The sequence below is a fragment of the Orbilia oligospora genome (assembly GCF_000225545.1).
Source record: "Orbilia oligospora ATCC 24927 unplaced genomic scaffold scaffold00215, whole genome shotgun sequence".
NCBI lineage: Eukaryota > Fungi > Ascomycota > Orbiliomycetes > Orbiliales > Orbiliaceae > Orbilia > Orbilia oligospora.
In genome coordinates this window covers 1,294,251-1,318,400 of record NW_011645772.1, presented here as the reverse complement: position 1 = coordinate 1,318,400, position 24,150 = coordinate 1,294,251, and the positions used below count along the sequence as shown (strand labels likewise).

The following is a 24,150-nucleotide window of genomic DNA, read 5'->3' as shown; positions in this document are numbered from 1 at the left end:
TACAAACGAAAGTAGCGGACCCTCTTAATTGAAATCAGCACGTCTACTCTTCGTCCAACTCCAAGATATTCTTTCCCTTTTTTCCGAACTGCGGATATTTCCCCCCAAACCTTATGACCCCTTTTACTTCTCGAGCTCACTCCCACCCCTCCTTGACCATGAAAAGTACCTTTCAACGTTCACCCGCTCTTCTATGATTCCCATGACGATCAACAGCGATCCTTATCACTCCTTAGAAACCTTCAATTCATTCTGTATATATATAGTAAATCATTTCTGTGGATTCATCCATTTCTATAGATCTAAAAAGTTTACGGCATTTCCGAGCATTCCTTATTTATAAATTTAGTTTACCTGGGCGTAACATACCGCGTTTTCACCCTCATGATTTCCAAGGCATGATTTATATAGATTTATTTGGCAAAAAAAAAAAATTTTTAATTAACGTAATTAACGTATATATTCGATCTATCTATGAGGTGCAAAAAAATAGAACTCATTAAGTTGTCATTACATAACCATTAATTCCGTAAATCTTTTTTCTAATATTGTATTTCCTCAACCTTTTCATTGCATGCATACATAAGGATCCCGAGTAAGATCAATCAATTAAGATCTCTTACAAAGTCGGGACCTTGCCATTGCGGAGGTCCTCGTGAGCAGCGCGGGTCTTGGTCTTGAGGGTATCAAGTTCATCGTAGATAGCCTGGGGAACAGTACCGAAGAAGGTAACCTTGTCATCGAGTCCCATAAGAGTAGCTTCCTTAACGAACTTGTCCTTAGTGTTCAAATCCCTCAAGCCAGTGAATTCAGACTCGTCGGTGGTCTTGAGCTTTTCGATGGTTTCGGCAGAGGCACCACGGAATTCAGCCATGCGAACGAAGAAGTCGCGCATGGATGGGCGCTCGCCGGTTCGAGCTGGGCCATCTGGACCTCCTGGACCTCCTGGACCTCCCGGACCACCAGGTCCGAAGCGTCCGAATCTACCACGTGGGCCACCGCGTCTAGTACCATTGCCCCTGGGGAAGCCACCGGGTGGTGGAGTGAATGCTGTGGGGAGGGCGGCCATATCTGGAATAGTTCCGTTCCAGAGGGCGCGGGTAGCCTGGTGAAGCTTCCTGTCGTTGTCTGCCATCTTCTGGAAGGTATCATCTGGGATGGACTTGAGGAAGTCGATACGCTCGGTGGTGGCATTGAAGCGCTCGGCACGGCGGATGGCGAAGTCCTTAGGAGACATCTTAGCCTGACGCTTGGTAAACTGCTCATAGAAGTTTTGAGGAACAGCTTCTTGGCCAGAAGCGGCGAGGGAGGAGCCCGAAGAGCTCATTGGGATAGCAGCAACGCTGGCAGCGAGCATAGCAATAGGAGCGAAGAGAGTGAACTTCATTTTGACTGATATTATAAAAAGATTATACGAAAAATGTAAGTTGTAAAGGGAATGGTCGTGTAATACGGTATACGTTAAAAGACGTTAAAGTGTCGTAAAGAGGAACCTGCCTCGAAATTGTAAGAAAAGAAACTTGGGTGGACCGGCCACGGAAAGGTTTTGAGATAGATGAGGATTGTTGATTGCGGTAGTGATGATGTTAGAAGAAAAACTATCGAGGAGGGAGGACTATCGATCCTTTTTATAAAGTTTTTCCAAATCGTGACTTCATATCAAATTAGTTAGACCAGTTATCACAGTGCATGTCTTAATACATGGAAATATGATCCGGGACACAGTATCTTGAGCCACGATCAAAAAAAGCCATGCATTATGCATGAGCGAGTCAAGCTTTCCCAGGAATGGTCTCAAGACCTTGACTCGCTTTCGCTTTGCGTTGCCAGACGTTGGAATTTTCGCAGGGATTTCTGAGGAAAGCTGGGGCTCCTGGGCTTAGAATCTTCGCTTGTTCCCAAAGTTCTTACCATAAAGTCGAGATTCTAACCAATACTCTGCTCCAATACTCTCCATCTCGGCGTCCATCTACGACATTGTGCATATAATTTTCAATGTTTTCTTTGTATTGCGTACGCAAGCACTTCTCGTGCTTAGCTTGTAACAGCAAAAATAGCAGCGCCTCCCTCGTTCCATACTCGAACGCCTCCGACTTGATACGGGAAGGGCTGGGTGCCAATCCTGGTTATTCGGGAGCCAGGCCTGACTGAGAAGTCGCAGCCGGCCTCGGCATGCCGAAACACGTAACCTGAGGCCCCCAGAGGCGAGTTATTGTCTGAGAATCAAACAGAGCGTATCTACGGATCTTATGATACAAGCGTTTTTTTACTTTTCCCCTAAGAAAAGGCTTGAAACTTAGGGCATCCAGAAAATGCCGGTTACCCGGCTTTCGAGAATTTATCGGTGAATCAAGATTTTCCTTCTGGAAATCTCTTACAAAAAATGCTGTAGGAGTCTGCGATTCGTTTCGACTTTCCTCCCATTTTTTTTGGACTAAATTAGTCTTGAAACTAAAAAACGACTTCTTGACTCGTCTGATTAAAAAGGAATATCAATCAAACGGTATACCGGTAAGCGGCTCTCAAAAGCTTTGCCAAGTAATTCATCTTGCAAATAGTACGGTAATTATCGGTCCAATTTGGTGCGAGATGCATGAAAAACTATGTCACGATATATTTAATCCGGACGATTTATTACGCAAGAATCTAGATATCTAAGCCGGGCCTACCCATAGTTAGGCTATAGTTATCTCGTAAACCAGAATTAATTGCTGCTGCGGGCTATAGGGACATCAAATTTTAAGAAATTTAAATTGGACTATCTAATTTTGATTTCGAACCTTCTGGCAAGCAGCATCATGCTGAATGATTTGATCTTTATTTCTATTGAAGAAGAAGAAAATCATACCCTTAAGGCCTTAATTTATGTACTGTGTAGTATTCAGACATGATTTGATCCGCACGCAATATGTTATGCTTAGTTTAGTTACCTATACGATATGTATTCATTCCATGAGCAAGAAAATCAACTCGAATCATAACCGCCTCGAGCTTGACTTCACGATAATTACCTCCCCGGAACTTTCTCCGAGATCAACGGACAGCCGCTTTCCGTGCTTGCCCCTCCCACCTACGACTCTACTCTCCACTATTTCTAAGCCTGGTGATGAATCGCTGCTTCTTCCTCCTTTTCTCGTCTGTTTTGTTGGCGAACCATTAAGAGGTTCTTTTCCTTTGTCCTTATTTTGTGCGGGCGTTGACACAACTCCGCCAGTAACATACCTGTCCCAGTCATAATAGTTGCCCACCTGAGCTGTTTTTCTCTGTGGACGTTGCTTCCTTGGCGACGTTATCCCATATTCAAGCTCCAAAGATGTTTCCCGCAGCTGCTGTTCAGTAGGCTGGGCCTCCCTCTCTGGGGTAGTAATAGGAGATTCCCTATAGGTCTCGTCGTCTTCTTCCTCCTGATTCGGAGGAACCGAATACTGGCTGAACTGGTTAGCATCAGTCACACCTCGTTGTTGAGCTCCTCGCCGGGAAATTCCCTCGCTTGATCTTGAGTCCGCTGTATATTGCTTCTGTATCTTTTTCACCCTTGTCCCAAGCTGTAACGACCGTTTTAATGCTTCCACTGAGATTGGTTCTGATTCGGATTCAGCATCGTCAACAGGAGTGTCGCTTTCTGTTGTGCTGCCGTCGTGCGGGTGTTGGGGCGGTATTGTCGGGCTGATTGTTTGAGATACATGCCTTCGCTGTCGAGCCCTCGCAATAGGTAGCGAGTCATCTTCTGTCTCGAGCTCCTCCTCCTCCTCCTCTTCTACTAGTCCAGCCTCTTCTCTCTCACCCTCCGCACCCGTCTCAACAGATACTGACAGCTGTACTCTTCTGCCCAAAGTAGTCGAGCTCTCATCCAACCCAAGCTCTACGCTTTGCTGCGAATCATCGATATCCTCCATATACACATCTCCAGCCCCACCAATATCATCATCCACCATACTGTCCTCAAGCTCACCACTCAATTCACGCTTCCCAGAACTAACAACTCCACTTGCTCCAAATAAACCCAATTCTAGTATACCCATCCTTTCCCGCCTCTTCATCCGAACATAATCTTGTGCCATTCCCTGTAGAAAATCCTGCATCCCCGCCAGTTGTCTTTGTGTAGCCTCATGTGCCTCTTGTCTCGCCTTTCTTTCCGCATCATAAGCTTTTGACAGCGAGTCACGGAATTCATCTAATTGGTTGAATAAATCGTATATTTGGGTAGAAAGGATGTCGTGTGCGGAGCTAGCCGTAGTAGATGGGCGTGAGGGCGACACAGAAGACTCAACGTACGGTATTTTCGGATGATCGTAATTATTCTTCATTGTGCCTTAAAAAAACGAGGTACCCACAAATTGTCAGAATTATTTTTTTGCGTGCCCTGAAGACCGGGTCGGATGTGTTGACCTTGTGGTAATTTTTTCCAAATCGTTGGCAGCAAAAAGGGACTTACGATTCACCGATGGCGGGGAAACGATTTGGAGATCCTTTCGAAGCCGCCGCTTTTTCGCGGATCGCGATGTGGGAAGTTCAGGCATTCCGGAATATGGCATGCTTTTTTTTTTTTTCTGACTCAGTAGAAAGGATTGCAGGAATCGTGCCGCGCTTGATTCTAAATATAAAGGGTATGTGAACGTGAGAAGGTGACGAAGCACATGCGCGCATGCGATCAGGCAATCCATTCTTTTTATATTGGCTGCGAGATTTGATGCCTGCATGAACATCCTGCGGGAACCAGTGGTTACTGTGCCTACAAACAATGCCTGAAATTCGTTTCAAATAATATGCGGTTATAAAAACTTGAAGACATTCACGCGGTTGGAATTGAAAGAAAAATTACTAGCAAGGCTAATGTTTGCGTTTTATAGAGTCGTTGCATATTTACAGGTGTTTTGTACAGCGTTGCTAGAAGGTTTGGTAAAAACATTGAGAAAGGATATTAGTGGTATCTGAAAATAATTGCTTTGCTTAGCTTGGAAGTGTTTCGGTTCGCCGTTAGGTTTATGTGAGCGAGTATTTAGGTCCTTCGCCACCCTGAGGAGTTTGCCAGTTGATATCTTGGGAAGGTGCCTTGATATCACAGGTTTTGCAGTGAATGCAATTTTGTGCGTTCTAAGTTCTAGACGTCAGATTCACGATACCCAGTAATAAAAATGCAAGAGGAGATGAAGCTTACAATTTGAAATCGGACTCCGATGTCCTTTGTCTCATCCTCAACATATTCGTATACACCTGCTGGACAGAACCTATTTTCTACACCTTTGAACTTCGGCCATTCTTTTTCTGCATGCTTATCCCAGTTCTTTACTTGTAAATGAACTGGTTGGTCTTCTTCGTGATTTGTTCCAGTTCGGCTGACAGACGTCAAGATATCAAAGCTGATTTTCCCATCAGGCTTAGGGTACTCAATCTTCTTGCAATCAGCGGCGGGTTTAGTCCCTGCCCAGTCGGGCCCGGGGTGGTGAAAAGTCCATGGGACTTTGCCTCTGAAGACAAATGCTTCGATTCCGGAGTACATTACTCCACCATACAGACCGAGCGGTGTGTGGAAGGCCGGACGCATGTTTCTAACCTCCTTGAGTTCTTTGTATATCGAAGAGTTCTTGATGGCTTCTTTGTACGAGTAAAGCATTACGGCACCTTCTGAGTCATTTGACTCGGTAAGAGCGGAGTATGCTGCTTCAGCGGCGAGAACGCCAGATTTCATGGATGTATGCGTCCCTTTAATCTTTGGAAGATTTAAAAAGCCAGCCGTGTCACCGATTAAAGCGCCACCAGGGAAGATAAGTTCGGGTATAGACTATATTCCAGTTTAGAAATTCACTACTGAATTGTAATAAGGGGACTGTCATGAGTAACATACCTGAAAGCCACCTTCGTTGAGTGCCCTCGCAGCGTAAGAGATGCATGTACCGCCCTCAAGTACATTCTTAAACAAAGGGTGGTGCTTCATCCGTTGGAACTCTTGAAACGGCGAAAGATATGGATTTGGATAATCCAAGCCTACCACCAACCCTATACTGACCATGTTCTCCCCGAAATGATACATCCAAGCTCCACCGTACGTATCTTTCGGTAAAGGCCATCCCATGCTATGAACCACTTCTCCCTTCTTGAATTTCTCTGGTTGGATCTCCCATACTTCCTTCACACCCAAACCATACGTCTGTGGATCTGAATCCTTCCTCAAATCAAATTTCTTGCACAGCTTCTTCGTTAAACTTCCATGACAGCCTTCTCCGAAGAGTGTAACTCTAGCGTGAAACTCCATCCCTCGCTCGAAAGAATCCTTCGGTTTCCCATCTCTCCCAATACCCAAATCATTAGTAGCAACGCCCTTCACCGATCCATCCTCATTATAAAGAACCTCCGAAGCTGCAAAGCCTGGGAATACTTCCACGCCCAATTCTTCTGCACGCTCCGCTAGCCATTTGACCAATTCGTTTAAACTGACGATATAATTCCCATGATTCCTCATCTGTGGCGGTTCAGGTAGTGGAATTGCCATAGTCTTTGTCAGAAATCTCATCTTATCTCCCGTGCACTTCGTCGCCCAAGTAAACTTATTCGGGTTATCCTCAGACAGCCAATCCGGGAAGAGTTCGTCGAGAACATGTGGTTCAATAACAGCCCCAGAGACCGTATGTGCACCCATATCGCCCGCTTTTTCAAGCAGAAGCACACGGAAGTCCTCATTTCCAGCCTCATTGGCCAATTGTTTTAGACGAATGGCAGCAGCAAGACCTGCAGGACCACCGCCGACAATGCAAACGTCAACAACATCGGATTCTCGAGGTTGTGAAAGGTACTCGGCGAGTTCTGAATCTTCTTCCTCTTGTTCAGGGAATTGCCGGCGCGGAGAAGTGGTGAATAACCGACGTTGCGGACATTGTGAAAAATTTGATGGTATGCTATGGCGAGAAAGTGTCGAGTGTGTTGGTCGGGTGAGCAATGGTGATGTTGTTGAAGTTGTGGAGAGGACTGTGACTCGGGACGTCAGGGTGGAGCTTGGAGGACGGATGTCCCTGCAGACAATGCGAACTGCCCGTTTCGAAGCCATATTGTATTTGATCGAACAGTACTATAGGGATTAAATTAATTAAATTAAAGCAAAACGGTGAACAGATCGTAATAAGAGTCACCCTACTGTCAGAAGATATAGAGGGAAAAAATTAGAAGAGAAAAGAAGCTAGAAGAGTACCAATTAATTGGTCATTCCAAGTTCGAATTCCTTGCGCTGGCCTGGGCCTGACCATGTGAAGAATTAAGCTGGGAAAAAAAGAGACATGTGCGCCCAGGGCAGGGTTGGATCGTTGTAGCCGTAGTAATATCTGGCCTGCGATTCGGCGAACAACCGACCGGTAGCTTACAGCAATGACATCGTTTCGGCTTAAGCTTAACAGATAACCTTGGCTTCGGATCTGATTTGTGGGGAATGACTTCAACGACCCGCGGTCTGACTGATATCAGCTGGTGTCCGATGTCTAATGTTATAGAAATTCGACATTTTATTGCATTGGACTGGCTGTACTGGAAGATAATATATAAGTATTTGGGCATTCGCATACAATTATCAATCACGAACACGATTACGTGTATACGGCAGCGATAGTTTCTATCACATTGTGACAATATGTATACCACCCCGACCACGGAATATCGTTCTTGCCAAACACCACTATGGCCGCCATGCGCCTGCCATACCATCCTTAAAATGAAGAGCTTCCGCCTTGAAGTTCCTGAGCCTTTTCTAGCCGACGCCGGATTCAAAAATACCACGTCTTCAACGCGTATACCATACGAACTGTTCTAGATATATGCATGCCACACAGTGCAGGGTTGGTATGTAAGGTCCCGCATTCTTGAGTCACATTCCCTACGTAGCTACGATTTAAAGCTCAATCTGTAGATATGGATCTTTTTAACGGTGATGATCAGACCATTGGATTTAAATAATAATATTTTGTTATAATAAGAATGGCAATTCCGATTCACAAGCCGAGGAGTCCGGCGACGAGACAAACTTCGCCATGCGCTCATTTAGTCTTATTCACTTGGGTATACGTACTCGCAACTAATTAATTTACATTTTATCTCTTGTTCAGGAGTTAAAGTGGTTGTACACCTTGCAAGTCTATGAGGCTCTATTATTATAGATACCTCGGTGAAGGTAGGAATCGTTTTCAGTTCTCTTCCCCCGCCTTTGCATCATTTCCTTTCTTTGATATTCCATTCCGTTTCCGTTTCCCAAGTTTCCACCTCCACTCCAGCAGATCTAGAACGCTATACTTCATAAAACATGGGTCCTCGCTTGTTTGACGTTGAATCTAGTGGGCGAGCCAACGGACTGTACGTGATACCTAACATTGCCCACGCAGACACCAAATTATTACTATGACCGAAAACTCATAAGATAAACCTGATATTGGAGCTTGGTTATTTTTATTTTTTCACTAGGGCGTAAAATAAGCTGGTATATCAATACACTCATAAGTTATTATAATCTGCCTAGGAAGCCCGATTAACATGGAGGTGGCTAGGTGAATGTAGGTTCTATATAATTAATTTATCAATATGAATTATCGATCTGGGCGCACTTACGTTGAACTGAGCACAACGAGGTATCACACCATCGATATCCCGTAGCCAAGCGAGAGAGAGCAAGTCGACGATATCGTTGTATATACACATCGGTATACCCCATATCATGGTTAAGATAACTATGCACCCCCCTTACGGGTACCACCATTCGGACATAAAAGTAACTCTCCCGCTGAAGCCGACCTTACCAAATACTAACATTGAACCCACAGAGGCCCCACCATTGGTTACACGACAACACCAACAGGGAGGGTTGAATAGTGCGATTTTTGAAGAAGCCTTGACACCTGGCCATGCAACTAGATCCTGCAGTCCTAGCGCACATGCCGAGACTGATCCTGCAGCTAGGTGGTGGTGTTGACGCTGAGAAATACAACAAACGTGCTTAGGTAGCCTAGGAGCGGTGCTTAGACATGTATTACTAGTCTAGAAACGGATTACTTATCATTCTAGAACGCAAGACTGCATTCTGGATAAATCCATGGGTTCCAGATACCGCCATTTTGTTACCAAGAATTATAGGAGCCGAGTTAGGTTACACCTGGTTTATGTTTCCTAAGGATCCCATGCCCATGAAACAACTGGGATCAAAGACAGCCAGCTCCACAACCACTTACTTTGTTTTACTGGTCGCTATCTTCCTCGGATCTGATGGAATCTACCCCCGATAACCCTACCTAAAACCTGAAAGGAAAAGAAAGGTAGGCGTCTACATCATGAACAATATTCATATACGAATAACGAGAGATGGCCTTCAGCGCTGCAGCACTACGCATACACAACAAAACAAATCATCGATCACTAGGAACCATATCGACCTAATACATATATCCTCTCGGACCGTATATCGTTACTGAACGAGATAAAATATCAATGGTAGATATAGTAAAACTTACACTAAAACCAAAAAGTCATTCAAACACGATATTCATATACCTAACAAGGATTCAAGTCTCATACGATGCTATCTACCACCCTACAGAAGAACAACAAGCAGGAGAAATCCGGGAAACAAGATCGAGCTCGTATCCTTTAGACTAGACGTAGGGGCGACTTGGCTGGTATACGTATTATAAATCTTGTTAGTGGTGACTCAAGTTTCTCGTTGGAGTAGTAGGTTCGGGGCAAAGGTTGCTGTACACGACTCGAGGCCCCAAGGAATCACTATGAAGAACAGAATTTTATGTTCCACCGGTTCGGTATACAGCAGGCACTGGGGCTTTATTGAACGAGATGTGGGTGAAAGAACATCATAGAAGTGATTATTATGATACAGTTGGGAATATATTGACGATCACAAATTTAGACCTTATAGAAACGTGGGAGCGGGGAACCGATTAGTTAATATCCTCCACCAATACTAGACTTCGGCTTAGAAACTCCATGAACTCGAGGTCGCGGAGGTATAGTAGTTAGAATATGGGTATTTTAGCATCCTCTGGTGCTGATATCGATACATTCGTCCACTGCACTTAGAAAGATTTACGAATATACAAGACCTCCAAGCCAGTGATTGAATCCGAGTAAAATCTGAAGGGTTCAAACTACATAAATGTTATATTGATATCAAAAAGTCACTTCGGAATTTCGGTTTTACGAATAATTATAAAGAGAACTGAGGCTTGAAAAAGAATTTTCAAATGTTTTTTGTATTCATATTTCATTTCTGATTTTTTCAGCGAACCACCCGATTAAAATGAGGGGTTTGGGTCCACGAAAGTCTTTCTCGCCATTCACGCTAAGAATACTAAAAGGAAAAAAAAAAAAGGAAAAAAAAGATATTGTACACAATTTTCCTCGCCTGAGCTTCAATCTCGACTGTCTTTTTATCTCTTCTCCTCGGTCTGCTCTTCCGTAACAGCGGAGAGATGAGGATAAAAAGGGTCTAGGGACGGGTATCATATTTGTAAAATGGAGGGGTGGACAAAGGGGGGTGGCTACGTCCAGATATTGTCGAATGAAGGGTTTGTTTCGCGTGTGGTGGTCGAGAGGTGTGGTAAAGAGAAATACAGATTAGAAGAAAAGGAAAAGGAAAATTACGGAACTTGCATTTCTTAGGATCAGTCTAGAAGGAGTATAGAATGCCCGTCCTTGAAGAGAAAAAGCAGCCCTCCGTTTAACCAGGAAGAAAAAAAAGAAAAAAAAAGTGAACAGAAGGAGAATGATGTGAGATTATAAGAGTGAGAAGGTTTGGGTGTATTGAGAAAAGTGTATAAACCCAGAAAAACAAGAACCGCCCCTGAAGATAGGAAAGGTGTAAATCAGAACGCCGTTAAGTGCGAACGGAAGGAAAAACCAGATAACACCAGGAATGCATGGGACAGTACGGCGCGAACCGCACTAAAGGAAAAGATATGGCTCATGAACCACAATTCCATTATCGGGCCCTGAATGTATTATTTTCAGTGCCTCTGTATATGAAGCTTTTTGTTTGTTTGTGATGGGGAAGTGGGAGAGGGAAGGGTGATGTCATGAATTCATAATAAAAATACAACCGAGTCCAAAGGTTGGACACAGTAAATGACTGCGATGCTCCTCCACCGCAAGACCCATCGTGGTTGTCTTTTTTTAAACCTTTCGGAAATCTATTGGAAATGTTAGACATTTTGAGACTTGATGATGAAGCAGAAGGAATATAAAGCATACCCGACAACACAGGATAGATCATCTCGAAGGCCTGATAAATTTCTTCTCTGACCTTGGCACCTGTCAAGACGATCTTACCGGAGACGAAGATAAGAAGAACAATCTTCGGCTTGATCATACGGTAGATGAGACCAGGGAACAGCTCAGGTTCGTACGAGCTGAAGTGGTGATGGCGACTAGCCAAACCCTCCAAGCGAATAGGGAACTTGATATCGCAGGACCCGACGATATTTTGAATCTTGAAATCCGTGAATTTGGCATTGAAGCCAAGCTTCTGGATGATTCGAGCGTATTTTCGAGAAGCGAGTTTGGAATCGTCCTCTGATTTGGCGCCAGTAACAACCATTTTTCCAGAGGCAAAGATAAGAGCTGTGGTTTTAGGCTCGCGGATACGCATGATAACAGCGGCGAAACGCTAATGGTATAAGTGTAAGCATGAATTTGGAGTAAAAATAATTCATGCTGGGCCCACGAAGAGCCTGTGAGAGTTCAAAATATGTACCTTTGGATTGTACTCAGCATTTCGAGCATGAAGAGCAATAGTCTTCAGGTCCAGACGGCAGTCTAAGTTGACAGTGGCAACGATATTTCTTCGCGATGAAAATAAATTTAAGTATATGTCTTTCAAAGCAACCACCATCTCCCAGTCCACAACCCCTGGGCTATGAGCAGGATAATACTTACTGCAAAGTCGGGACAATGCCACTGACACCATTGCCGTTACCGTTGGATGGTGTGGCAGCAGGCGTAGCGGGAGTTTGAACATTGTTTCCACCAGCCGAAGGGTCCAAGTTTGAATCAGACTTCTGGTTGGAGCGTTCAGTCTCGTTCGACGGCGGAGTGAGATCACCAGCACCGCCGGGGAAGGAGAGAGAAGAAGGGCCAGTGAAGGCCTTAGCTTGCAAGGGGGTTGCGGGATGTGTAGTGAGGCTCTCCATGCTGGGCAATAGAGACGTCAGAATACGGAGATGGTTGGTGGTGAGGGAAAGAAGATTCCGTGAACGAGCTGTTGATTAAATAATTAGCACTTGAAAGTCGCGACAACACACTGACACAGCCAATTGCTATGACATCAGGGCACCACACATCTTCTTCCTAACAACTGCAACTGCAACAACCGCAACGCAGATGCAGAATCGCAGTCGAGATTCTGAAAGTGTATGAAAAAATGGTATAAAGGGATCTAGGGGAGAGGTATGTGTGAATGAATGCTTACCTAGAGGAGAAAGAACAACTAAATGGTTCCCCTTGATAGTTCGTCACGCGGCAGACAGGTACCAAATGGCTGGGCGAAAATGGGCGGATTCAAATCACACTTTTTTCTCAAGAAACCCTTTTCGAAGGCGACGACAGACGGAAGTAGTAATAGAGGGAAGAGGACGAGGACTTTGACGATAATGGAAGACGATTGAGAGGACAGGACGTGGAAAGTCTGGGAGGATATCCTTATTTGGTTTCTTTTTGTTTTTTCTCTATCTGCAAAGGAAATATAACGAATTTGCTTGCGAAATGCAGCAACAGGATTCTTCTATCTGGAGGTATCGCAAAGAAAGGAATAAAACAGTACTGAACAGTAGCAAAAGTGGTATCAATGAATTGAATATGACAAATCAGTCGACGATGGAAGGATCGTGATGATTCGTGTCCAGTTAGGCAGGCAAGCCTCAATCAAGCCTACTATTGGTTAGAGGGAGTAAGTAGTATAATGTTTCTAAATAGTAAATATAAAATAAAATAATAAATATAAAAAAGAAAAGGAGTGAAGGTTGTCGTCTGGAGCTGTATGTTTTATATACACCCACGTGACCTGGTACTGGTACTAGCTAGCAATAGCAATAGACCTGAGGTTCAGCGTGATGTGTTGTTGAGAACAAGATACAAAACTGACAAACGGATTGTCAGTCACTTGATCTCCTGGAGTAGATGTGTTGTGTGGATGTGGATGTGTTGTGTGTGTTGTGTTGTTTTCTTAAGGAAGGGCCTCCCTTTTCTTCGTTCGGACAGGAAAAATGGTATTTTTTTGAAGGGGGAAGAGCTGGACTATTTATACTCCCGGTCTTTGGCCATACAAAGGCACAGTCATTTACCAGCTCAGATCCTCGCTCCCACACCAGCGCTGGCCTCTGCATTAGCTCCGGTTACGAAAATGGCCTATCGGAAAAAGAAACTTCAGCTGGAAGAAGAAAATAATTGGCTCCCGGCCAGACCTGGAACCTCCACCGCCTTATCATCGTCTCCCTGGGCCTTGCTTTTTCAGCTCCACTGTGGCTCTTGGTCTCTCGTTCTCATATTTCTGATGCTCCTCCTAACCCCCCCTGACAGAGACCGGCATCAAGGGGGACAAGCCTTCTCGCCCAGTTCTTCAATTCAATCCTGCTGCACACCAAAGGAACGTTGCAGAAGACGATCGAGCAGAAATCCTTGATTCTGGCCAGCCTGGTCAAATCACATTGCGTGGATTGGCGGCGCAGTGCTGGTGGAGTGCTCCAAAAGAGTCGGTTTCTTGGCACCTTTGATGGTCTGTTTTGGTACCATCCTTCTTTCGAGTCGAGTCTCACCTCCGAGGCGCTTTCTTTCTCTCCCGTCCGACCTCTCCTTCTCCCGGCTGATTCATCTGTTCATTCATTCACTCATTCATTCATACGTTCGGTCATTTCACTCGACTTTTTGTAGACATTTATTCGACACTAAGCAAGCACTGACTCCTTCCGACTCTTCTTCCAAACACTCTAGACTGGTTCAAAAACATACTTACGACCTTGTGGCTTGGATACTCATCGACGGTGAAAAGAACTAATCACAGGATCATCGACATCAAAATACTGGTTTATCTCTCATCCACGGCATGAGTCTATCTGGAAGGCTATCTGTTTTTTTTCTTTCTTTATTTCTTGTGTTTGTGACGCGTTATTTAAAAGGCTTGCTTGCTGGTCATCACCGCGACTTCCCAGTCACATCTCTTGTCAACCAAGAGATGCATCGATGGCCTGCCTTGCTGCAGGAAGGTACAGTATCTCACAAGACGGTTAGGAGCATTCCCTTTTGCACAACATCAAATCGGAATCCTTCTACCGTCGGTCATTAATTCTTTGACATATCACTCTCCTGATCTCGTCGATGAAATTTTGATTATTATCTTTTAAATCCCCCCCCCTTTCCGTCCCTTTTCTCGCCGGAAACCCCCCAAATCTCGTTCCTTTCAACAAGGCTCAGAGCATTCTCTCCTTCCCTCCCTCCCCGACTTTCTTCCAACCGGAAGGCTGTCATATCCTTTCTCCTCTTCCAAATGCCTAAAAAGAGCATCAAAAATGCAGGAGCCCCGCTGGATGAAATCCTCCTGCCTCCTCTCCACCAACAAGAAAAAATACACACACACACACACATACACTTCCTTCCCCGCTTTTGCCCTTGCCTTGACTCTGAGCAGGGCAAAATGCAAAAGTGAAAAACCAAATGCATCCTCTGACGGCTACTAGTTTTCAACACCACCAAGAGCTCACGGATTTGGATAATATTGGCCAAAAACACCAAGCTGAGGGAAACTATTTTAGTGTTCACCGAACGGACCTCACACCAACCAACCGTTGCTGGGAACTCCCCCGACAGTTGACCTGGTTCAGTTCCACATTTTTTTTTTTTTCTTTCTTGCTTGCCCCCCATTCGTACTGCGATTTCAGGTCGGGGCGGGAAATGAGTCATTGAAATGGACCAACGCCATACGGCATTCTGATTGGTATAACCCCTGTCTGCCTCCTTTTTCCTTCCCACGCACTTGCTTTTTCGAGCCTGCAAATTTGCAATTTTTGTTTGATTTGATTTGCTGGCCTTTTGGTGAGGGATGTTGGCTCTCTCCCATTTTCGGCATAACGACACGAACAAACATCAATATAACGCACAGTGCAAATACACTAGTCCAATTTCCGAGACATCGACCGAAGGCTCACGCTTTTTCCGGTCACTTTCAGGTTTGTGTGGTTTGTTCTGCGTTTGGTTTGTTCGTGGTTTGTTGCTTCTGGAAGGAAGTCCAGCCTGTTGGTTTGTGCGAGAAAGCCCTTTATTTTTCTGTGGTTGATCGCAAGGAGAAGGGGTTACGTATGCAGTTTGCTTCCAACGTCATGCTGTGTACTCTTCCACAGCTTTGAGGCCTACCTGGAGGTTGCGGTTGGTCGGTTTTGAGGTTGTGGTTGAGTGATGGTCGGTTTGGGTTTCAGCTTGGGATGGAAGAAAAGGGGAGAGAGCGAAGGAAGAAAGCAGATCGGATACGAGAAATTATTGTCGGGACCGCCAGTTACCGAGGCCATCCAACATCCCCTCGTCATTTTGCAAGAAGCTGTCTGCCGCGACCCATGAAACGTGATATCGTCGTGATGTAATACAATTCTGGCACCAACCGTGAACCGTAACTTTTTATCCAAACTTGCAGGACGCGTTCTTCAGTTGCAGACTGCACGCCCCTTGCAAAGTTGGTATGGTTTGTGCTGTTGGGCGGTTTGGTTGCCTTGTTGATATTTGTTATTCAGCGGTTGGATCCCTTTTTTCTGGCTTGTGACGATGAAACCCTCCCAACCCGTCTGTTTCGTTCGTGGCGCCCTGGCCCACTCACACCTCAATCCTCCCCTGGTCTTTTTTCGCCCTCGCCTTTTGTTTCTCGTGCATTTTCCTCGATTCGAGATGAGATTTATCCAGATTGGGGATACTGGGATTATCCGCCTATATTGGCGTGCATCAGCTCCAGATCGTGCATTTAAACCAAAGCTTCTTTTCGTGGATTTTTTGTTGTGCCGTCTGGCGTGGGACGATAAACATGGGTTCGAGAGTTCCCATGCAGGGCTCTACATAAGCTGACGCGTGGGGAGTTCTAACACGGCAAAAGACGAGATAATATGTAATAAATTCCTATCAATATGAGAAAGAAGCAAAGATCTATTTTGAGACTTGTCTTTCTGCCACGCGATAGTATGTATGAACATTGAACCAGAGATGTTAAGATCCCGTGATCATTAGACTTTCCTCCATCCATGACCTCTGTGGCTAGCCACGGCAGCCCTTGGGTCGTTCGTGTCACCACTCGCGGCTGAAAGTCTGGGTCAAAGGGAACTCTCTTTTGTTTTATTTTTTTATTTTATTTTTGAACCGAAACAGAACTTCCCTGGTTTGCAATTTTAAGATTTAAGATTTTCGGATGAAAAGGAAAAGACTTTTTTCTTCTTTGTTTTCGTGATAAGGCAAATATCCCCCCACTTCTCTTATCGATATCGATACGAACGCCCTTTCGTCTCCCCTTGTAACAAGAACCGAATCTCAACATTTTATATCTCAATCCCGCCATTACCCATGCCACTTATCCCGCCAAATCCTTCCATTGTCGAGGAACCACGGTCCGGCAATGGACCACCATCTTCGATTATTATTGTCGGGTCTGGAGTATTTGGACGTACGTGATTCTTATGTCCTTATATCCCTTACCCGTTTAAAAATAAAATAAAATAAAAAAGGATAAAAAAAGATACTAGGCTCCCCTTGTAGCTTTAACCAAACCCATTATTGCTCCCTTCGGAAAGAAAAGAGGGAGAGAAGGACAATAGTCGACGAGTTCGTTCAGTCTAACATGTTCCAGTCACGACTGCACTTTCGCTTTCTCACCGTCCCGCATATGCTTCCACCACCATTACCGTAATCGATAAATCACCCTTCCCTGCAGCCGACGGTTCATCAATCGATTCCTCGCGGATCATAAGGGCAGATTATAAAGACCCCGTATACGCACGACTTGCGGCCGAAGCGTTGGAGATATGGAGATTACCAGGAAACCACGACGATGATGGCCCCCCAGCTCGAGGCGCTAATGGCTCGGGTGCTAGAATATACGCCGGTGTTGGCGCTGAAAATAGATATTCTGAATCCGGTCTCGTCCTCGTCGGCGATGGTGATGTTGAATATGTCACGGAGTCCTATAAAAATATGAAAGCGCAGGCAGATATCTTGGGGGTCGGGGAAAGCGTAAAATATTTGGATGGGAAAGATGATATCAAAGATGCCATGAAGACAGGTGGTGTTACGGGGAGTAGAGGGTATATCAATCCTTTTAGTGGATGGGCGGATGCACAAGCTGCTATGGTATGGGTCAGAGAGCAGTGTGAAAAGCGGGAGAATATAAAGTTTTTGGAAGGGGAAGTGGAAATGCTCTGGGTTAAGAAGAATTCCGAAACCGGTGATGAAGGACTAAAAGTTGGGGAAAAGAAAGTCGAAGGGGTGGTTATGAAAAATGGGAATATGTTATCCGCAGATATTACAGTACTATCAGCGGGGGCCTGGAGTCCAGGGTTGCTGGATCTAGCGGGGAGAGCAGTGGCTACCGGTCAAGTTATGGCGTATGTGGAAGTTAGCGAAGAAGAAGAAGCCCAGTTAAAGGATATTCCAGTGACGTTGGATTTATCAAACGGGATGTTTATCTTTCCACCAAAAGCAGGGGTGATGAAGATCGCAAGGCATGCATTTGGGTATGTGAATAGTGTGGAAGGGGACGGTTGGGAGAAGGCCGGTGAAGGGGTAGTAGTTAGTAGGCCAGTGACTGGTGTGAGTCTACCGGGTGTGAGGATTCCGAAAGACGATGAGGATATGCTAGCAAAAGGTCTTGCGGAGATGGTACCAAGCTTGAAGGGAAGGGAATTCAAGAAGACGAGACTATGCTGGTATACTGATACGTGAGTTACAGTTCACTGTCCCCCAAATTTAGCCACAAAAGTTTCCGCGCTAAATAGTACATTAGCCCTACCGGTGATTTCATGGTGTCCTATCACCCAACAATCGATCGTTTATTCCTAGCTACCGGAGGAAGTGGACATGCATTCAAGTTCTTGCCAGTACTCGGGGAGAAGATCGCAGATGGAATCGAAGGGAAGTTAGAGACAGATCTCGTAAAATTGTGGAATATAAGAGACCCGGTTGAGGGCCCAGTCGTCACTCATGATGGAAGCAGGAACGGGGCTGAGAGGGCCGAATTGAGCGGTGTTTTAAGAATAGATGCATAGGATCATGATACCGCATATGATTATGTATACCCTGTTACGTATAGAGAAATATCCTAGGTACCCCTTGCATCATTCCCAGCCGACTGAGACATCCCATTTGTTGTCAAAAAATGCACGTAATATATTTAATTATATAATTATGACATGCTGGGTATGCAAGGAGTGAGTGATGTTTTCCAACAGGCTTCAATTAAACACTGTTCTTCAGGATATCACGTCAGAACAGCATGGAATCTGCTCTACGAGGTCAACTTCAGAGAGATTTTATATGTTAATGATTATATATCTATCAAGAAGTTAGTTTACAGGTCAAGGTCTTTGTATAAATCTACTATGGAGATTATACTTTGATTAATACTGTAGTAGTATATGTACGTATATACGTATGCGGTATTAAGCTTAAAAACCCATATGGTACATGTTTTATTCTAGCTATGAAACAACTGGCCAATAGCAGCGCCTCACCAAAGGGTGAAAAGGTGTTGACTCAAAAATCATGCGTTGACCTTGTTGCATGTCGTTGGCGCTGGGATTTTCATGGTTCCACCAGGACTGCTGATTGGAGCCCAAACTAGCCAGGCTTGTTCCAATTGCTCATTCCTTGCATATAAAATCTCTTCAAGCCTCAATCACCTATTTTCAGTATTCTTCACCATGGCATTCGACAATTGAACTTGGAAATCCGACTCAATCGACTGAATTTGAACTTATTTGACTTTGGAGTGAAGATGCTTTGTCAACTCGACCTTATTGATCTATGAACTCAATCATTTCCGACTGCGACATCGTATAGCATAGGGAGGAATATTCGATTCGATAGACGGTTTCTTAAGATTCGACATGGCACCCCCAAAGAAGGGTTTCAAGGGCTTTGGTGAATGGGACCCGACACCGCTTCAAAAGGAAGTGCCTGCAGCGCCGAAGGAAGATAGCAAGCCTAATCCAGCACCTGAGAAGCAGCAAAGCCCACGAGGTGGCTCTCGACGAAGCTCGAATTCAACCACTTCGAAACAGCAGTCCCTAAATCCCAAGCCCCAGTTTCCAAAGGTGGAAAGGTAGACACACACACACTGTTTGCCTAAGATACAGTCGTACGCATGAGCTGTGCTAAGCTTTCTCGTCGTGTAGAGCTCAGCCACCACGAGTACTCACCCAAGGGTCTGGAGCTTCCCGAGGACCTCTTCGACCTCCTGTGCCAAAACAAAAATACTCGAATATAGTTCTTGAGGAGCGGCCTTCTACAACACTGACTGCAGCCCAAAAGGTCAAACGAGTCAAGGGCATATACTGGATCACAGGAATCGGTGTTTACGCTTTATCATCTTATGGTGTCTATCTTTACATCCAGTATGGAAAGGCTGTCAAGCTGAATGAAGAGAATGAGAAGCAGTACAGGCTTGGAATGAAGATCAAACCTGAGATTGACACAAACAAAGTTTATGAGAATATTTCAGGGAAATATGACTCGAATGTCAGGTGGAGTGAATTCTTCATGGGGATGCCGTTGTTAAGAAGGTGGATGATGTTGGGATTGCAGGTGAGTGAATTATGTTTCAATTTACCAGCTTGTGCGCGAGAGACCAGCACGGGGCAAATATCTGAATGAAATAACCTTTCGAGTCAATTTCAATCACAAGTTGTCGGTGTAAACTTATGCGACGGGCCTTTGCGGCCCCAATGGATATACTAACTGTAGATCTTATAGGGGGACGTCCTTGAGGCTTCGGCTGGTACCGGGCGCAACAATTCTTATTACCCCGTCCGAAATTGCAACTCGGTTACGATGGTAGATAGCAGTCCAAACATGTTAAAGATCGCTAAAGATGATTTTGAGCGTATGCGTTCTTGCCTCGGTACTCTTTGTGACCCAGTCTGATGTTCACATGTCTGCAGGCCGATATCCACGTTACGGTCACATCTCGTTTGCCCCGCAGGATGCCGGTCAACCGATCAAGTCACCTTCCGGGGAAGGCTTCGACCGGGTTATTCAGACTATGGGTCTTTGCTCTCAAAAGTGCCCCGTTGAGACACTCCGAAATCTCGAACAACACTGCAAACCTGGCGGTAAAATATTACTCTTGGAACATGGAAGATCCCATTATGAATGGTTAAACAATATTCTAGACGCTTACGTTCTGGATCACGCTAGAAACTGGGGTTGCTTCTGGAACCGGGATATTGGCGGGTTGCTCGAGGAAAGTGGCCTCGTGGTCACTAAAATTTCGAGATTCCATCTCGGAACCACCTGGCTAATTGAAGCTTCTCCACGCCCCCGGAAGCAGGATCGAACTGCTGAACCTGGTTCTGAGAGTAAATAGTTCGTTCCTGATTGACACGCACAGCAGGAAGATGAAGGATAAACTTATTTCAGGCACGGAACGAGCTCCGAAACTCTGTAACGCTGGCGGAAACTCACAGGATGCGCGTTCGTTTTAATAACCAACAGGAACCCGTTGTGGTAGGGAACTCGGGAACACCAGTTCTGGAATTTTGATGCGGCATTCTAGCGGCCCCGCACCAAGATATCAACAGGGGTTTTGATTGGACCGGTTCAAAGCCACAGAAACTTCCCAAACAGGAGCTCAACTAACTATCAGTTACATCACAACTTTAATAACACAGCCTTACGGCGGCTTTTTTTTTTTTTTTTGGCTTGCCCACTCCTCCCTTCCCCTCCGCGATAATAGACCGGAAGCGTCGCCCCCATCGTCACCTAGATAGGGGATCTGCATCCACTAAATCGATGGCTAGTAGACTACTTTGTCTCAAGAATATTCACAAGATCTGACGAACGGGCAGAGTGGACAAAGATCAATCATTTGGGCAGAAGGAAGGGGAAAAAAAGATTTACCAACATTTAACCGTGCAGATAAAGCCTATCCAACATCATTACCCACCAGATCACATTTTCGAGCTCCTTGCTGTGCCCGATGCTGAATTATGACCTGCAAGAAGCATTGCAGATAGCATTAGCATGTGGGTGTGTGGGTGTGGGCTTTGTTTTAGGGTGGGAAACGGCACGCACAATCCATAATTGTTATTTTTTGGCAAAATTTTTTTTTGGGGTCGACATTTTTTGCGAGGTTTACCTGCAAGGATTCGACCCGTTGTGGCCAACGCTAAAGCAGTCCTCTACCCTGACAGAGCGCTTTAGCGTTTGACTTCTCGTCTTCCTCCAGATGCAGCAACAGGTCTCCCCACTCTTGACAGAAGAGTAACGGAAGAAAGTCAGAAGGAAGAACCAGCATCTCCACTCGGGTGTTGACCCATGTTCGACCAATGGCGATGAGGGTGAACAAAGCAGCTTAGCAGGGAGCAAAAGAGAAGAGTGCAGCGAGCGTCATGCATCCATCCTAACCCCAGTCAGTTAAGTTTGGATCGTTGTGTCGCAGGACAAAAAAGTTGTGAGAGAAGAGCAGGAATACTGCTAAAAGAGTTCACCGCTACAAGGTGCGAATCATATTTTATTTTTCTGGGGTGGAGTCTAAAAAAAAAAAAAAAAGTTTCCCGCCTGGAGGAAGAGTATACACACGAGAGATTGCTGCTATCTGCATTCGACGAATTCCTCCCCTCCGCTATTCCCCTACCCACCACCTATTATACCCAACTTCCCCATCTTTTTCCTTTGTTGCCCTCCTCTCTTGCTTTCATAGATAGACTGACCTCTTTCCCTCATCCAGTATTTTCTTGTCTTTCTCATCGTTCAATCAGGTCTCCAACGTTGAGCTGTTGTTGCCACCGATTGGATCTTTTTATTTTCATTAGCAACCGTTTTTCTTTATATCCAACCATTTTTTTCTCCATTGGTGCAAACGAAAACGTACGCACCCCAAAGTTATCCGATACCCAGCAATTCGGATTAATCCTCCTGTCGGGATCACAACGAAATCGACGTTTCCGAAGAGAACCATCTCTTGATAGACAGATCTCAATCGAAAACCAAAGCTGTTTTCACTTCAAGGCCTCGATAGAGTTGCTGCCTTTAATTAGGATTTGCAGAGTTGACTGAGTTCGTTCACAAAGCCAACGATTCTCATTTCATCTCGATCTTATCATCGCCCCGCCGCATTTTTTTTTTTTTTACCTCTAAGAGTTATTTCTCGAAACCCTCTCGTCGTACAAAGATATATACCAGTCATACCATTTTGACCAACCCCGCGGTAGCTTTACAACAAGACAAAAAAAAAAAAAAACATATCTCCCCATTACATTCTATTCTCTTAACAAATAATCGTTCAATTTTTATTTGAAAAAGATATTTCAATATGGTTTATAATACAAGAAGAAAATCAGTCTCGCTCGCCTCCCTTGGAATTTCGGTGCCCGCTGCCGTGAAGCACCACAGACCATCGCCACCAGCAGATACCACGGATCAACCGCCTTCGAAGCGAGTAAAAAGGGTCCACCATGAATCCACCATTATAAGACCGGAATTGGGGCCCACGCCACCACCATCGCCACCATCACACCAAGAACAACCAATCAACTATGAGGAAATTGACGACGAAATTGTAAGCATCGTAGTCAGAGTACTTGAACGTTCTGGAAATAGACCGCATACCGTGAGAGAGCTTGTAAATGGATTCGGCAATACTAGTGGTGTTTCCTTAATTGACAAGTGAGTAGTCTTGGAGCTTCCTCCTAAGGAAATATCCTTGGTTTTCTAACATCTGATACTACAGTTCGGCCAATCCACATGCTATAATATCATCCCGTCTAAATCTGTATTTGAAGCGAAAGGACTTCAGTGAAGACAAGCCATGCGTCCTTGACAAAGAATTGATCACTACCCATCCGAAACGAACATACTTCTTCCTGACCAATACCGAGCATCAACCAATCCCAGAATTCGAGCTACCAATGCCGGCGAGGATTGTTGTATCCCCAGCTCCAACCGATGACGCCGAGGAAGAAGAGGAGGACCGACGACGACGCAGAATTCCGTCGCCTAGTCCGGAAATCGAATTTTTCGATAACGAACATGAGGAGGAACAGGATGACCTTGACGATACTACCTCCATTTTCTCCAGAGACCGTTCTGGATCTCCTTCCTCGCGCAATTCGCCACCTCTTGAGGGTGATGAACAGGAATTTTCGGACAACGCTATTTCGCTATCTATCAAGCATAGGTCCGCCTCTCGGGACCTAAAAGAAGGTGTGCCTGCTCCAACTCTCGCCATGGATGAGGCGACGCTTGAGCACGATCATCACGTCCACTTTTTGGGCCCATACAATGCCAGTGCACCCGCGGCCCCCCACCCGAGCCCCATTGTTAGGCCAGTTTCTCCTAAAACTGAAGTTACCGGAACTCGCAAGAACCTTGAAATTATCACAAATTTCAAGCTTGGAGAGCCTGCCGAGAACTACAACTACGAGAGCTGGAGTGATTTGAAGAGCCCTGAGACAGTCAATCTCCAAGAGCTCGATGCTCTCTTTGGAGCCTTCTAAATGGGCCATATTACTTTCATTTCATACTTTATTTTTTTACAATATTTCTTTTCCTATCTTCGAAAAGTTACGGGTCTGCGAGGATCTCTAGATCTCTTTTATTAAAAGTGCGTCTTTTGGAGTATGACTTTTTATGACTTTTCTTATATCTGGGATTCCGGGGGAAGGCTATTTTGTCTTTTTTTTTTTTTTTTTGTTTATTTGGAGTTGGAGATCTAAAATTGATACCAGTGGATGCCTTTTTTTCTTTTACTATCATTTTTTTATATTCAGGTGATACATAGTTACTAACAGTATCACCGAACGATTTTCCTTGTGGTCGTTATATACCCTTTTTCCACACCTCTTTCCTTTTTATATTTCCTTTTAATTTCCTATCTTGCTTGATGTTTGTTCTTTTCTTGGTTCGGGAAACTATAACAAAATTGGACCTGTGTATGGG

The 24,150-nt window shown here is 44.9% G+C and overlaps 7 protein-coding genes across 7 annotated transcripts; 3 read left to right on the top strand and 4 right to left on the bottom strand.

The window, feature by feature from the left end:
* Positions 1–619: 619 nt before the first annotated feature.
* On the bottom strand, positions 620–1,387 carry AOL_s00215g395 (uncharacterized protein; the record flags this gene model as incomplete). Its single annotated transcript, XM_011129597.1, has 1 exon — positions 620–1,387. The coding sequence occupies one exon, from the start codon at positions 1,385–1,387 to the stop codon at positions 620–622; it is 768 nt and encodes a 255-aa protein (XP_011127899.1).
* A 1,588-nt stretch (positions 1,388–2,975) lies between these two features.
* On the bottom strand, positions 2,976–4,307 carry AOL_s00215g394 (uncharacterized protein; the record flags this gene model as incomplete). Its single annotated transcript, XM_011129596.1, has 1 exon — positions 2,976–4,307. One exon carries the CDS (start codon positions 4,305–4,307, stop codon positions 2,976–2,978), a length of 1,332 nt encoding a protein of 443 aa, XP_011127898.1.
* Positions 4,308–4,983: 676 nt separating this feature from the next.
* Positions 4,984–7,042, bottom strand: AOL_s00215g393 (uncharacterized protein; the record flags this gene model as incomplete). The annotated part of the gene is made up of 3 exons (XM_011129595.1): positions 4,984–5,094; positions 5,159–5,782; positions 5,846–7,042. The coding sequence occupies 3 exons, from the start codon at positions 7,040–7,042 to the stop codon at positions 4,984–4,986; spliced, it is 1,932 nt and encodes a 643-aa protein (XP_011127897.1).
* A 4,109-nt stretch (positions 7,043–11,151) lies between these two features.
* Positions 11,152–12,167, bottom strand: AOL_s00215g392 (uncharacterized protein; the record flags this gene model as incomplete). Its single annotated transcript, XM_011129594.1, has 4 exons — positions 11,152–11,168; positions 11,230–11,644; positions 11,732–11,819; positions 11,914–12,167. 4 exons carry the CDS (start codon positions 12,165–12,167, stop codon positions 11,152–11,154), a joined length of 774 nt encoding a protein of 257 aa, XP_011127896.1.
* Positions 12,168–16,563: 4,396 nt separating this feature from the next.
* AOL_s00215g391 (uncharacterized protein) lies at positions 16,564–18,260 on the top strand (the record flags this gene model as incomplete). The annotated part of the gene is made up of 3 exons (XM_011129593.1): positions 16,564–16,663; positions 16,847–17,933; positions 17,999–18,260. The coding sequence occupies 3 exons, from the start codon at positions 16,564–16,566 to the stop codon at positions 18,258–18,260; spliced, it is 1,449 nt and encodes a 482-aa protein (XP_011127895.1).
* Positions 18,261–19,100: 840 nt separating this feature from the next.
* On the top strand, positions 19,101–20,578 carry AOL_s00215g390 (uncharacterized protein; the record flags this gene model as incomplete). The annotated part of the gene is made up of 4 exons (XM_011129592.1): positions 19,101–19,315; positions 19,389–19,797; positions 19,966–20,095; positions 20,154–20,578. The coding sequence occupies 4 exons, from the start codon at positions 19,101–19,103 to the stop codon at positions 20,576–20,578; spliced, it is 1,179 nt and encodes a 392-aa protein (XP_011127894.1).
* A 1,947-nt stretch (positions 20,579–22,525) lies between these two features.
* Positions 22,526–23,708, top strand: AOL_s00215g389 (uncharacterized protein; the record flags this gene model as incomplete). The annotated part of the gene is made up of 2 exons (XM_011129591.1): positions 22,526–22,878; positions 22,943–23,708. 2 exons carry the CDS (start codon positions 22,526–22,528, stop codon positions 23,706–23,708), a joined length of 1,119 nt encoding a protein of 372 aa, XP_011127893.1.
* Between the last annotated feature and the right edge of the window lie 442 nt (positions 23,709–24,150).